This window comes from Cupressus sempervirens, chromosome 5 (assembly GCF_028749045.1).
Source record: "Cupressus sempervirens isolate cs-2001-9-10 chromosome 5, ASM2874904v1, whole genome shotgun sequence".
Classification (NCBI taxonomy): domain Eukaryota; kingdom Viridiplantae; phylum Streptophyta; class Pinopsida; order Cupressales; family Cupressaceae; genus Cupressus; species Cupressus sempervirens.
Genome location: NC_143122.1, coordinates 404691603 through 404705504, shown reverse-complemented (window position 1 = coordinate 404705504; position 13902 = coordinate 404691603). Strand labels below are relative to the sequence as shown.

At 35.8% G+C, this 13902-nt stretch overlaps 1 protein-coding gene across 3 annotated transcripts in view; it reads left to right on the top strand.

Moving 5' to 3' along the window:
* The window catches only part of LOC149556535 (uncharacterized), an 84078-nt gene that overhangs the window by 49582 nt on the left and 20594 nt on the right, over window positions 1-13902 (top strand). For all 3 annotated transcript variants that reach the window (XM_089830842.1, XM_089830840.1, XM_089830841.1), the window contains exon 2: window positions 2665-2779. In XM_089830842.1, the coding sequence (XP_089686968.1) occupies window positions 2665-2779 (115 nt within the window). The remainder of the gene's footprint in view (window positions 1-2664; window positions 2780-13902) is intronic.

Below are 13902 nucleotides of genomic sequence, written 5' to 3'. Positions count from 1 at the left end.
AATAAGCTAATCCTCTAAAAGAGGACGCTTAGGAAAATGGGGACATTACATAACCTATGCTCATTTTTGTTCATAGTGCATATTAGCTAACGTAAGGGATTCTAGAATCCAAACCTTACAAAAAATCCTTAAGCATGTTATATTTGCACTATGAATGCATATTTGGAGAAGTAAAGGATTATTAAATCTTTTCCTCGAGCATAGTATGTTAGTGCCTAGAGCGCATTGAAACCCCCATCATGGACTTTTACGTTGCTAAGATCTCCCCAACCGTAGAGGAAATGCACTTTAAGTGCATTTAGAGCTCAATGGTGGATTTTCAGAGCTGGGCATGATTCTGTTGGTGTGGGGAATTAGGGCTTAGTGCATACAACACTTGGAGATGAATTTTTAATTTCATAACATATCCTTAGGCATTTGACATTCGCGCCTCGAGCACGATTAGGCTTTCTTGCCGGACTTCCTTTTTTCCATGATTTCTTATCATTGTTAAAATCACATTAGGAGTGAATTTGAAGACCCTAGATGGATTTTTACTTCCTCTTCAATGCATTCCCCGATCCAATGAAATCGCCCACAAATAGAGCCCACTATGCTCTTAATTGCTGTTTCTTCTTCATCAAGGGTGGCTGGGATACTTGGTCACAACCCACGTCATTTCATTATGATCATTGTTTTAGCACAATCCAAAGTAATCATGGTGATTAGAAAATAATAAATAATTCTTTAAAAGGAGATGTTCCTTGCAATTCGGAAACGATTCTTTGTGACTTTTTGTCTTCTTGGGCAGCAAGCAGGGCATTCATTTTTCTCTTTATTTCCTTTGTGGTCTCCTAAAAAATCCTTCTGTCACGCTTTTTGATCCCTGCGAGGTGGTACTTTAAACGAGATATGCCTTCACAAATTTGTTCTTCTCTCATTTTATGCATATCGTGCTATTATACTCGGTTCCTTTGAAGGTGTATTTCCATGCCTTGTCTCTAGCCCCGTTAGGGTGCGTGCCCATAGATCCATTTAGACATGAGTCTACAGGACCACTAGAGGCAGAAATTTTTAGGATTAGAAGATTCAATTTGCCTTCAGAATCTTAAATGTGATTGAGTTGATAGCTCTCACCGCTGTGCAATTGAATATTTTCTGGTATTACCCAAACATTTGACTGTATAAGAGCCAAGAATTGCGGTAATGGGAAATTGTGCTTTGATCCCAGCTTGTAGCATTGTAGAGAAGCCGTTAGGGGCTTCATCCACTGACCTTTCAAGGCAGAGCAAATGAAAGAAATGGTTGATTTTACTCATGTTACTGTGGTACGTGATGCTTTTGTATAAAACCTTCCAAATTGAGCTGCCACCTCGATGATCAGATAGGTAATTTCTCAAACTTTGATTCTTTATTACATTGATAAGGTGTGAACTTCATGCTACTTTTGAAGGTATCAATACGGCTTCTGCAAAAATGATTTTGATAGCATTTTTGGATGATTTAGTTGTGTTTGCTCATGAAGTAATATATTTCTGTAGACAACAAGGTCCAATTCTAGATGCTTGCCATAAGAAATTCTGTCATGCCTATTTTTTATAGTACCGCTACTTTTGATGTGGTAAAAATATCTGTGGGAAAAAAATGAAAGGCCTTCGGAATTACTACTCCAAGATCTTTTTTTAAAACTATTGTAGAATCTTCTTCAACGTTTCTGAATTGATCTTGTCACCACATTAGTTTTGACTTTATTATTTTTTAACAGATATATATCATATCAGTAGTTTCTTGATTTTGATACTAATGATCAGGCTAGTTATACTGTGAACTTGCCACATAAATTAACTACATTCTGTTAATGATTTATAAATGAGATTGATATGTGATTAAAGATGGACTAGAAAGTAGGAAAATGCAATATACATTTTTGCATTGTAGAAATATAAGGAGAAAATAATGGAGCTTGTCACCATATGCATTTTCTCTTTTGTTACTTTAAAGAAGATAAATATCATGTTAGCAGTATTGTGGTTTTTATACTAATGATAATGCAAGTTCTACCATGAACTTGTCACATAAATTGACTAGACTCAGTTAATGATTTAGAAATGAGATTGATATATGCTTAAAGATGGACTAGTAAGTAGGAAAATGCAATATATATTTTTACATGATAGAAACATAGGGAAAAAATAGAGTAGCGAATGGGAAAAGATTACACTAGTTACATAAAAATGAAATAGAGTTAACCTATATGGCAGGTTAGATTTAGTCTTTCAAATTTCATCAAATCTACATGATAGTCTTCACCGTTCTAAATATTTCCGTGCAATCAATAAGGTAACAAATTGACCAGGCTATATAGCCTATTAGCTTCAACAGCTGGAACAATTTAAACTTTTAGCATTGTAGCATCTTACTGGTTCATGTTGAAGCTATGACGTCTACATGTAATCAAATATTTCCAAGAGTTTTGCTGAAGGATCTTGTGAAAATGACTTGGAATTTTGCGTTTTGTGTACTTTATTGAAAGCTTGAATCCTTCAAAAGTATGCTATTGATCCTTTCTTTTCTATTAAACCCAGTAGTAGATCTTTGGCATTATTTTTATTTCTTAATATTCTTATCTTCTAAAATATCTTCTAACTTTGTGTATGGTTACTATGCAATTGCTGTTTCACACAGGTGATGTAGGTGATAAGAACCGCAAAAGTCGTCTTTCTGCAGAGCAAATAATTGCACAATTGCAAGGGGGCACAAATAAGTCAATAGTTGCAATTTCTGGCAATGTAGATGAAGGGTAAATTAAATTTAGAGAATTCGTGGTGCATTTCTCTTTCTGAAAGTTAAATAGATTGTATAATTATGATACCATCCATATAGTCTACACAGTGTCCTCATAGATATGGATAAGGTAGAGAACATCTGAATAGGTGACTACTCGTTATGATCTTTCTAGTTATCTGGTGACATTTATTTTTATTTATACCAGAATTTCATATAACAAGTGTCTTCCTTAATATAAAATACCATCCTATGACATGGTCAGATAAGAATATATTTATATATATTTTATTACATATGTTGTCTCTGTATGTCTTTGTAAATATAAGTAGCAATTTTTCGGTTCCTCTGGACTCCCATTAATTGCTTCTTGTTGATATTCTGTTTCTTTTGATTCACTGTCTATGCAGCCACTAAGCCTTCCTTACCATCTATCTCCCTACAGTCTTCCAATATTTACCAATGACAATCCACTTTGATGCTTAATATCTCATTAATTTTTCTGCCGTCATTGCCAATTCTCTCTCTCTCTCTCTCTCTCTCTCTCTCTCTCTCTCTCTCTCTCTCTCTCTCTCTCAGAGGTAGGCTGTAGCCATTGAGTCCTTTCCCTACACGATTTATCAATTTAAATCTCATCATCTTCACAGCTGTTGCTTATGAATATTTGGCACAAGAAGTGTATGTCTAAGCATTAGAGGGTTTGTTTTGTCTTAGTCTAAGACATAATCTCCATCACAGAGTTAATTACAGTCTGTTTTTTATGGAAGAAAAGTGAGTTTCTTGTGTTGAGACAACAGTAGGCCCTTGAGACATGATAGCATTCATCATTGGTCCAAGGAAGAGAAGTAAGTTTTTTATTTTAGAAAACTTTGAGATTCTTGGTAGATCATTTGTGTACTCTCCCCAAAATATCCTCATTGGAGTGTCTCTTAGATAGGTTGGGACTGAGCATATACACATACCTCAGGAATTTACAGGAACTACTATATACACATCAGGGAGCTTTTGATATGTTTGAGCACCTCACTGTCGAGGCTGATCAAGCTTATGAACCGTAGGACTGAATTTGGTCAAGGGACGAAATGTTAAAAAAAGCAAAACCGTTTTAAGTCATTGTGGGATTAAAAGGATTTTGAACTACTAGACCAACAATTTGGAGAGAAGTTTCAGATCATTTTGAGAATGCTTATGGGAACGTGCTCGAAAAGTTCTTAATAGGTGACAAGTCTTTTAATAGCAAAAACTTTTTCTTTAAAGTTCTTATTATTGAATAAGGATCAGGTAAAATGAAAGGATGAATTATTAAATAAGCTTGATCAAGTTAAGCTTTAATTAGTGAAAAGTTAAGCTAGTGACTTAATTTCTTGAACCTTATGTAACTTTCATATATAGTATTAACAAAGAAAGACATGAATGCTAGTAAAGACAGTGAGGCAACAAATCTAGTGGCAACCAAGGCGGGAGGCAAAAAATTGAATTTGTAGGTGGGCGGGAATTGCTCCAGGCAGGGTGTGTGATCTCCGGTGGCTGTTGGATCTCGTGATTCTTGCGAATTTGGGCAAGCTGAGGATGGTTTGCAGGATGGGGACCCACAGGCTTTCCAAAAAGATTTGGGAAAAGGGAATGTTCTGAAGGAGAACATCAGAAAGGAGAATATTCAACTGCAAGGACCCTCGGGACGAAAATATGGCAAGGTTGGATCTTCTCATGATCCTCTGCAGCTCTGTGGTGCGGAGCTATCAAAATCGTGGACTACTCTTTTTGGAGTCAAACCAACTGGGAAGTCCAAGTTTCCAGATGTCAAAGATATATCTGATAAGGAGAAGGGAAAGTTTGTGATTGATGTCTCAGATTCACTTATTGACCACAATATTGAGCTCATGACAATGACCTTGGTAGATTGATGGTGCCAAGACCCAATATTGACATTGTTTCGGCTGTTGATAAGAAGAAGTGGGATCTTAAGGGGCAGGTGGAAATCACAGCTATGGCGAAGGGGTTCCTTTCATTTTCCTTCTCGTGCCAAGAAGACTTTAATAAGATATTTAGCGCTGGTCCATGGGTGTTTGGTAAGTCTATCCTTGGTCTTCTTAAATGGTCTCCAAACCTTGATTTGAATGATTCATTTTTTGTTCGAGCCCCTGTTTGGGTGCGATTACTTGGACTCCTGTTAGAATCTTGGTATGAGGATATCTTTAATGGGATTGCTAGTGGTTTTGATGAGCTCCTATCCATTGACCCGGTGACTGACTCCCGAAGGAGACTTACCTATGCTAGGATTCGTATTGGGGTGGAACAAGGAAAGGATATGCCAGAGATCATTGAGATTCACTCCAAGCTTGGAAAATGGTTGCAAAAGATTGACTATGAGAGTGTTCCTTTGACTTGCTTTTATTGTAAAAAGGCGGGTCATATTGCGAAAGCCTATCCCTCTTTTAGAGAAAGAGAAAGCTAGAAAGGCTCAAAAGAAAATTTGCTAAGAGAAAGGGAAAGATCTGGAAAAATCTAGAGAGGACCCTCCTAACAAGAATAAGGAACCTAGTAAGGATATCCCTGAAAAGGGTGAGGATCCAAAAGTTGGGGAAGGGCTACAAGAAGATGTTGCCTCTAAGACATCCCTAGTGGAAAGTTTAGGGTTGATCCCTGGTAAAGAGTCAAAGGAGATTGGGGCTCCCATGGGCGGTTCCCAAGTGAACCAAAAAGAAGATGAGGTGAAAGACTATAAACCTATAAAAAACTTGGAAGACGAAGATTCCTCAAATTATATCCAGGTGGAGTTGGAAAATCTATTTGTTGTTCCTGATAATGTCTAGGACCAGTCTTTGGAGGAAGGGGGAATTCACCCGACTAGTGAATCTATGGCTAGTGCTACGCCGATGGCTGACCTTTTTGAGGATGCTTAGCCATTGTAATGTCCCCTCTTTTAGCTTAAAGAGTGAAAGTTGGAATCTGTAATAAATGTTTAGTACACTATGGAAAATATATATTAAAACATATTAGAAATATGGAACAATTTATATAATAAATATCAATCTAAGTATCCCTTACTAACCCCTCCTAATCCCTCGAAAGGGACTCTTCTCAAATTATTTAACTCTCTAAGAGAATTAATCCTCAATTAGGCAACTATCATGTGAAGAGTACCCTTCCTAAGGCCTCTGGGATCTCTTATTATACTCATTACTACTTGGTAGAGATCCCACCTCTAACCAAGTCTCTTATCTCTAACACATGCATATGATTGACTACTGCAATATATATTTCCCCTGATTGCTTCTCTACAAATCTCTCCCTTGGAATTCCTATTTGGAATCCAACATTCACTCTAGAATGTCCTCCATCTCTAAGCTCTCTTTCCAAGAGAAACTTGGTATCCAAAATGGATGCCCTCTACCAAGTGTTTTCTTGGTCTCTATGAGAACCATAAAGTTCTCCCCTTATGTATTGAATGATTACACAATTCTCTTTGTTAGTGTTAAGTTCACATACCTTATAGTCGCGATTTTATGCTCCTTAAGCTGTTTAATTCTCTGTCCATTATTTTTACTAATATCTAATTTTCTCTAGTTGTAACTTAAAGGTGATCTTTGATATGCATATCATATCCCTTATTGGTTGCCTTCGTCTATTTATTCAATGTTCTCTAGGAATGTTTGCAACTATGTAATTGGTGTGGGGTTGGCGTCTATTTACTTATTTCTGCTTGTGTTCAGCTCTTTCTAACTTCAACATTCAATGCGGGTATCCCTTATTGTTCCTCACCGTCCAATTGTCCTATCCTTTACGATGCTAGTTATCTCCTTGTAAGCAACATGAATGATGATATGTTCTATTAGTTTCTTGTTTGTGACTACTCACTATCTTTGCCCAATACTCCTGCTCTGATTGCTCGATTATGATGTTCACTGGATGTCTGGTTGTCCACATGTGTATAAGCTCCTTTTATTCTATATGTGCTTGCATATATGTTTCTAGTAATTAATGATAGTATGGACTCCCTATGTAGAACTTAGTCCTACTTGTGATTGGCAAATGCAAATTTGATTCGATTATTTATCAAACTATTTCCTTCTCTATGTATTGCTTCAGTTGGTTCCCTCTGCTTCTTAAAGTAGTATTTGTCTTTGTTTTGCGATGATGATTTATCTATGCTCAACCTTCTATAATTTATATGATTTGCACCAAGTTGCGTCCCTTGGCCATGACTTTGGTTATGCGATCCTTGGAGTTATATTTAGACTCATATATATTTAGTTCATAGTAATTGATACTGTAAATATGGTTAAATTATTTATTAGATACTTTATTTATTTATAATAGTTTTTTACTATAGTCTATTTGTCTTATCAACTTAATTATTTGTTCTATTATAATAATTTGATATAATAATATTTCAATACAATCTATATCAATTTAATTATTTGTGCAAAGGCATTTTTAAAAGAAGATTTTTATTATTTACTATTTATTTAGTAAATTATATATACTTTGAGGTCATTACAATCCCTCCATCCCCATTTTGCTTGTCCTCAAGAAACTTAACACTCTCTTCTCTTTCCCAGGTAGCATCTTTGTCGGGTAAGCCTTTTTATTTCACTAGAAGTCACCACTCTGTTTCTTAATGCCTTTTCTCTAGTATCAAGGGTTGCCTCTGGTTCTAATATGAGTTTTCCTTCGTCATCAAGTGGTGGTAATTCTGCACATGGTACTACCAATTGTCCCAAAACCTTATTGAGTCTGGATACATGGAATACATTGTGAATCCGGCTACTGTTTGGTAGTTCCAATTCGTAGGCTACTTCACCGATCCTTTTGATTACCTTATATGGCCCATAAAATAGGGGTCTAAGTTTCTCTCTCCCATTCTTCTTAATGGATGCTTGTTTATATGGTTGCAATTGTAAGAATAATAGATGTCCTTCTGCAAATGATCATTCCACCTTATTCTTGTCCGTATAGAGATTTTGCTATATTTTGTTCATTATGCAAGTTTTCTTTTAATTCCCTCATGATGTCGACATTCCTTTGAACAAACTCTTGTGCACTGGGTACTCTGCTTCTTGAGATAATTAATCCTTCAAAGGTGGTAGCTTCATAACCATAAAATGCTTTGAAGGGATTGATTCCTTTAGATATATGATGGGTTGTATTATAGCAATACTCTCCTAGGTATAGCCACTTAATCCATGCAGTTTGATGTCCTGTGACATAATTTCTCAAATATCCCTCTATAATTTCTGTTCGATCAAGTTTTCTTTTAATTCCCTCATGATGTCGACATTCCTTTGAACAAACTCTTGTGCACTGGGTACTTTGCTTCTTGAGATAATTAATCCTTCGAAGGTGGTAGCTTCATAACCAAAAAATGCTTTGAAGGGACTAATTCTTATAGACATATGATGGGTTGTATTATAGCAATACTCTCCTAGGTATAGCCACTTAATCCATGCAGTTTGATGTCCTGTGACATAATTTCTCAAATATCCCTCTATCCATTTATTAACAATTTCTATCCGACCATCAGTTTGTGGGTGATAGCTAGTGCTAGGAGTGAGTGAGGTACCTATTAGTTTGAATAGCTCTTGCTAGATTTTTCTAAGGAATTTTCTATCTCGGTCACTTACTATATTCTGGGGCAATCCATGGAGGCGAAAGATTTCTCTAAAAATTATTTCTTTTATTTGAGGTACCTTATAATTGGTGGAAATCGGAAAGACATGAGCAAGTTTTGTGAGTCTATCCACTAACACACAAATATTGTCTTTCCCTTGAACTCTAGGGAACCCAGTTATAAAATCCATAGATATGCTTTCCCACTTTTGGTTTGGAATAGGCAATGGTTGTAACAACCCGACTGGATGTGAGTGTTCGACCTTGTTTTGTTGACAAATTATACATTCTTGTGAATATTTTTGCATGTCTCCTTTTAATCCTTTCCATGAGTACCTCTCCCTTAAGTGTTTATATGTTTTGTAATATTCGGGGGGACCTGCTAATGGGTTATCATGATATTCCTTTATAACTATCTCTTTCATTTTGGTTTTTGGGGTCAAGTAGATCCTCCCTTTGTAGAAGACGATGCCATTTGAAACTTTGAAATCTTCATTAGATACTTTCCCTTCTAATACTTCAGTTGCAAACTGATCTTTAGGATAATATTCTATTATCTCATCTTTCCAGTTCCCAAAGATACTAGAAATAGTGTTGATATGGGGCCTTCTTGATAAGGCATTCATTGCTCCATTATTAATGCCCTTTACATATTCAATGTTAAAATCATAGGCTTGAATATCACTCACCCTTTTCTGTTGTCTATCATTTTAGTCTTGATTTAGGAAGAAGCGTAAACAATTATGATTTGTTTTGACTATGAATTTTCCACAAACTAGATGTTGGCGAAATTTTTCCAAGGCATGCATTATCACCAACATTTCCATGTCATAATAGAATAATGTCTCTCACCTTCCGTGAGTTTGTGATTTTCAAAAGCTATAGGATGTTTCCATTGCATTAGCACAACTCCTATGCCTTCTCCCAAGGCATCACATTGTAATTCAAATGGTATAGAGAAATCTGTAATGGCTAATACGAGACATGCACTCATAACTTATTTTAGTTTCTTGAAGGCTACTTGTGTTTTATTATCCCAAGTGAAAGCTCCTTTCTTAGTTAAGTCTGTAAGAGGAGCTGCAATGTTTTAGAAGCCTTTCACAAATCTTCGGAAGTAGCTGCATAGCCTTACAAATTGTAACAACCCCTTTTCCCGGGTCTTAGCTAACAACTATGGTAACATCGAAATACAAATACTACTTCACATTTATGAGAAGGTAGTTATAACAGTTATGTTCATGCGAAGGAGATTAACGGTGACAATCAATTTAACTGAAATACCATAACTAATTATTGAAGACATCATCATTAGATCTAAATAGAGGATTTTAGTTTTCCATACCCTGAATTCTAAAAGTGGAATCTGCGTAGGGCAACATCTGCAAAACCCAGATTAGTCCACATATACCACGTAGGGTACAAATAGTTAAACCAATGTATCGTAATGACCAATACCATCTAGGGCATCAAAAACCACTGTATCATCCCTTTTCCTATTGCTAATTATGGCAATAACATAAAGTTAAAAGATACATTCATTTTCGATATTCACATAAAAGGACAGTTATAACATCCATCAAGCATGCCTATCTCAAGCATACAGATATATTTCATGTTCAATTAGGAAGATCAAATGATCTAACTATTTACCAAGTACATTGAAGAGGAAAAGCTGATTTCATTGAAGGGAATAACTGATTCAACAATATTAATCAATCTAACATATCTTGAACTTGTAATTTCAAATATCATAAAAGTAAAATACCTGTTACCAGAAGATATTGAATGCAAAATCGTATCTCCGTCTTGTGCAAGTCTTGGCATTTGGTGGAAAGGAGAAGCATTGTTAGGGGCTTAACCTCCCAACGGTGGACCCTTAAATATCCCCACACAATCTCATCCAAGAAAGGCCTTCCCTACTTGGAAATAGACATGGACCACCTTGTCTAGCCACTAAGCATCCTGGTACTATAGTATCAATCCCATCGCTCGACTAGGCATCAAGATCTAAACATTGGACTACCAGGAGCTGACTCGGTATTACTTATACAGTTTAATTATTCATTTACTCTCGTTACTGACATTCAGTTGTTCTTGCAGGAGTACTTCTCCTCCCCACCCATTCATGCTTAACCTTCCTGGTCTTGGGTGTATCCTAGGAGATTTCTGTGTGTGTAATGCATTTCAACTTATCAAACATAATTACTTCCTCAAATCTGATTCTTATCTCAATGGAATATGGACAATACCAATGTATAAGTCAGATCGATGCCTCATGAATTATATTAGAACTAGCTCCATATATAATGTACATAGTATGCATTTAAAAAAGTGCTTGCTAGACATTCGCAATGGTGTCAAACTGTTTATGGCAGTGCGGGTCTGTATGATTATCAGCACCCAATAGGCATGGTAATAAATGAGATGAAATAATTCTAATATCTATACTTTCTAAGTCATTATACTAAAGCCTTTGGTTACGGCTAGTATTGCTTTATCCATGATTGGGGATGCATATTAACACTACAATCATTCAATTTCATCGTAGGTAACCATCTTGAAACAACTAGAAAAGACGAGAACATATGAAAATAAAATTTGAGCAAATGGTTGCATGACCTAAGAACGGTATTTGCATTCAGTTATCGTGGCTCGAAATCACAAGCTTCAACATGAGAATGATTTATGTACTGATAGCAAATAGTGTGGCTTATCCTGTAGCCTGGGATGCCGTGATGTGTAATAAAAGGAATAATGATATACTTCTGAAGGAAGTAGCAGTTAGAGGATGAATTCTCTGCCATAAAGGAGACAGAGAGAGAGCCTTACTCCAGCAGCTAGGAATGTTAAAATAGATTACTCGCATGCTCCCTCAGTTACAAGAAAAGGAGTGATGGTGCATGGCCATCCATCGGTCACAAGTAACTCCTCCAAACTTAAAAAATTTAAAAAGGAATAATGCCAATATGAAGGTGGCAATTGCTCATTGATATGGAGCCAAATTAAAGACATAAAGATTATACTTTCTCATGGTTTATATATTAAATATATTGGCATCACCTATTGTTGTACGTACACACACATATATATATGCATGTGTAATTTTGAATTATATAATTCCTTTTATACATATTGATTGTGTGCGTGCGCACACACACACATATGTATGTATATATGTAGATGCAATTATAGATGTTAAAAATTATCATGGTGTAAATATATATAGAGTTACATGGTAACGACCACTCAACAGTCTCAAAATAAAAAGAAGGTAACAATTTTTTTGTGTTATTGAATGTTTAATGTTTTTCTTGTACTAAGAACCGACCGGGTAGCTCATGACCGTGTCCAACATACACTCTTGCTTGTCCAACCATTTTCCCTTAATCATAGTAGTTTGCAACTCGTACCTATTTGCCCAGTGATGGTGGTGCCCCCCATGCCCAACTCCTTTTTGGCAATGCCTTCTCCCCTTCGATGTACTCTTGCAAGGAAATGAATTTCTCCACGATTGTATCATACTCAATAAAATCACAATTTCCATCACAAGTGATTATTCATAAACCAACACAACGACTAACCACCATATCCTTCCCATGAATTCATAATAAATAACCATTTTCCAAGTTTTTAAGATGATATAATAACATCATAACAGTTAACTGACACGTCATCTTCACACAAATCGCAACTTATATTACCCGTCAACTAACTTGACATGAGACCTCAATGGCTATATGAATTTTTTTAAATTGAGCCAAAAATTGGGATGTAACACAAATCCTCTATGTTGAGTAAGGGTCCTAGGTTTTGGCCATTCTTTAATAGCTTTGATCTTTTCTTTGTCAACACTTACCCCTTCTTTATTGATTTTATGCCCAAGGTAAAGTATTTCCTTAAGTCGAAATTCACACTTTGAAATTTTAGCATATAGTGATTTTCTTCTAAAATACTCAAAGCTTCCTTGATGTGTTGTAGGTGCTTCTTCCACATTTTTCTATAAATAAGGATGTCATCAAAGCATATGAGGAGGAATTTTCGTAGTTGTTGTCTAAAGATACGATTCATACAAAATTGGAAAGTTGGTGCATTTGTAAGCCCAAAAGGAAGTACAAAGAATTCGAAGTGTCCATAGTGGCATCTAAATGCTTTTTTTGGTACATCTTCTTTCATCTTGATTTGATGATAACCTGATTTTATATCAATTTTGGAGAAATATCATGCTCTATGTAATTCATCCATTAGCTCATTGATTCTAGGGATAGGGTATTTTTTGTTCAATAGGTTTCTTGTTTAATGCTCAATAATCGAGGCACATTCTTATAGTCCCATCTTTCTTCTTGACATGTACTATTGATGATGCGAATGGGCTGCTACTAAGTTGTATGTGCCCCATTTCTAAAAGTTCTTTGATAGTTTTCTGTATTTCTTCTTTATACTTGTGGGGATGTCTATAAGGTGTAGTAATTACAAGTTTTGCTCCTTCCAATTCTATGGTGTGTTTAAATTTTTTAAAACCTCTTTTGGGAGGGAGTAATAGAGGAATAAATTCAAACACCTTTTTATATTTCTTAAGGACGGGTTGAATCTCTACATGGAATGTTTTCTCTTTAGAGGGATTTTTATCTAAGATCATACATTGGGCCACCATTTCTCCTTGGTCATGCTTTAATATTTCCTCCATTTTTTTACATGATACTATTTTTGCTGTTCCATCAGGCATTCACTTCAAAGTTATTTCTTTCCCTTCATGTTTGAAGCATATTTCAAGATTTGGTCCATCCATGATAAAACATCCTAGGGAGTTTATCCATGGCATCTTTAAGATGATATCATTTTGTATGTTTGCTACATAAAAATCTCTTTTGATTATATACATTCTTCCAGTGGCAATTTCCACTTGTGTAACCTTCTTTGTACAACGATCTATGGATCCATTCGCCAACTTGACACTAAAGCCTTCAAAGTCTTGAGTTTTTAGCCTCCTTTTTGCTACCAAGTGTTTGCTGATAAAATCATGAGAAGCTCATGTATCTACTAGTCCAATTACTTTTTGACCCTTAAGTATGCCTTGAATCTGAAAGGGCCTATTTTCGTCTTAGTAGATGACTGCTAGCATTCCTTGTTCTAATTCCTCCACTTTTACTTTTTTATATGTTTTTTCAATTTGATTTACTTGCCCTCTTTTACATTAGTGACCTCGCTCCCAGGGCTCCTTACATTTGAAGCATAGATTATTTTGGATTAATTCTTCCCTTTTTTGATATCTACGTCTAGTGCTCCATAGTTTGTTAGACAAGTAGCATGGTTTATTTTGGGTATCCGTCCTTGTTCCTTCATTTTGGTGGAATGTTTTACAAGTGAAATTTTGAACTCTTTCTTTATTATTAGATTCAACCATCTTTTCCTTTCTTATAGCTTCTTCTAGATTTTGTGGTTCATGGGGTTTCACCATGGTTTTTGTGGATTCTTTAAGATCTATGAACATACTTGTGAGTCTCTTTTGGAAGAGATTAGGAATCATGAATT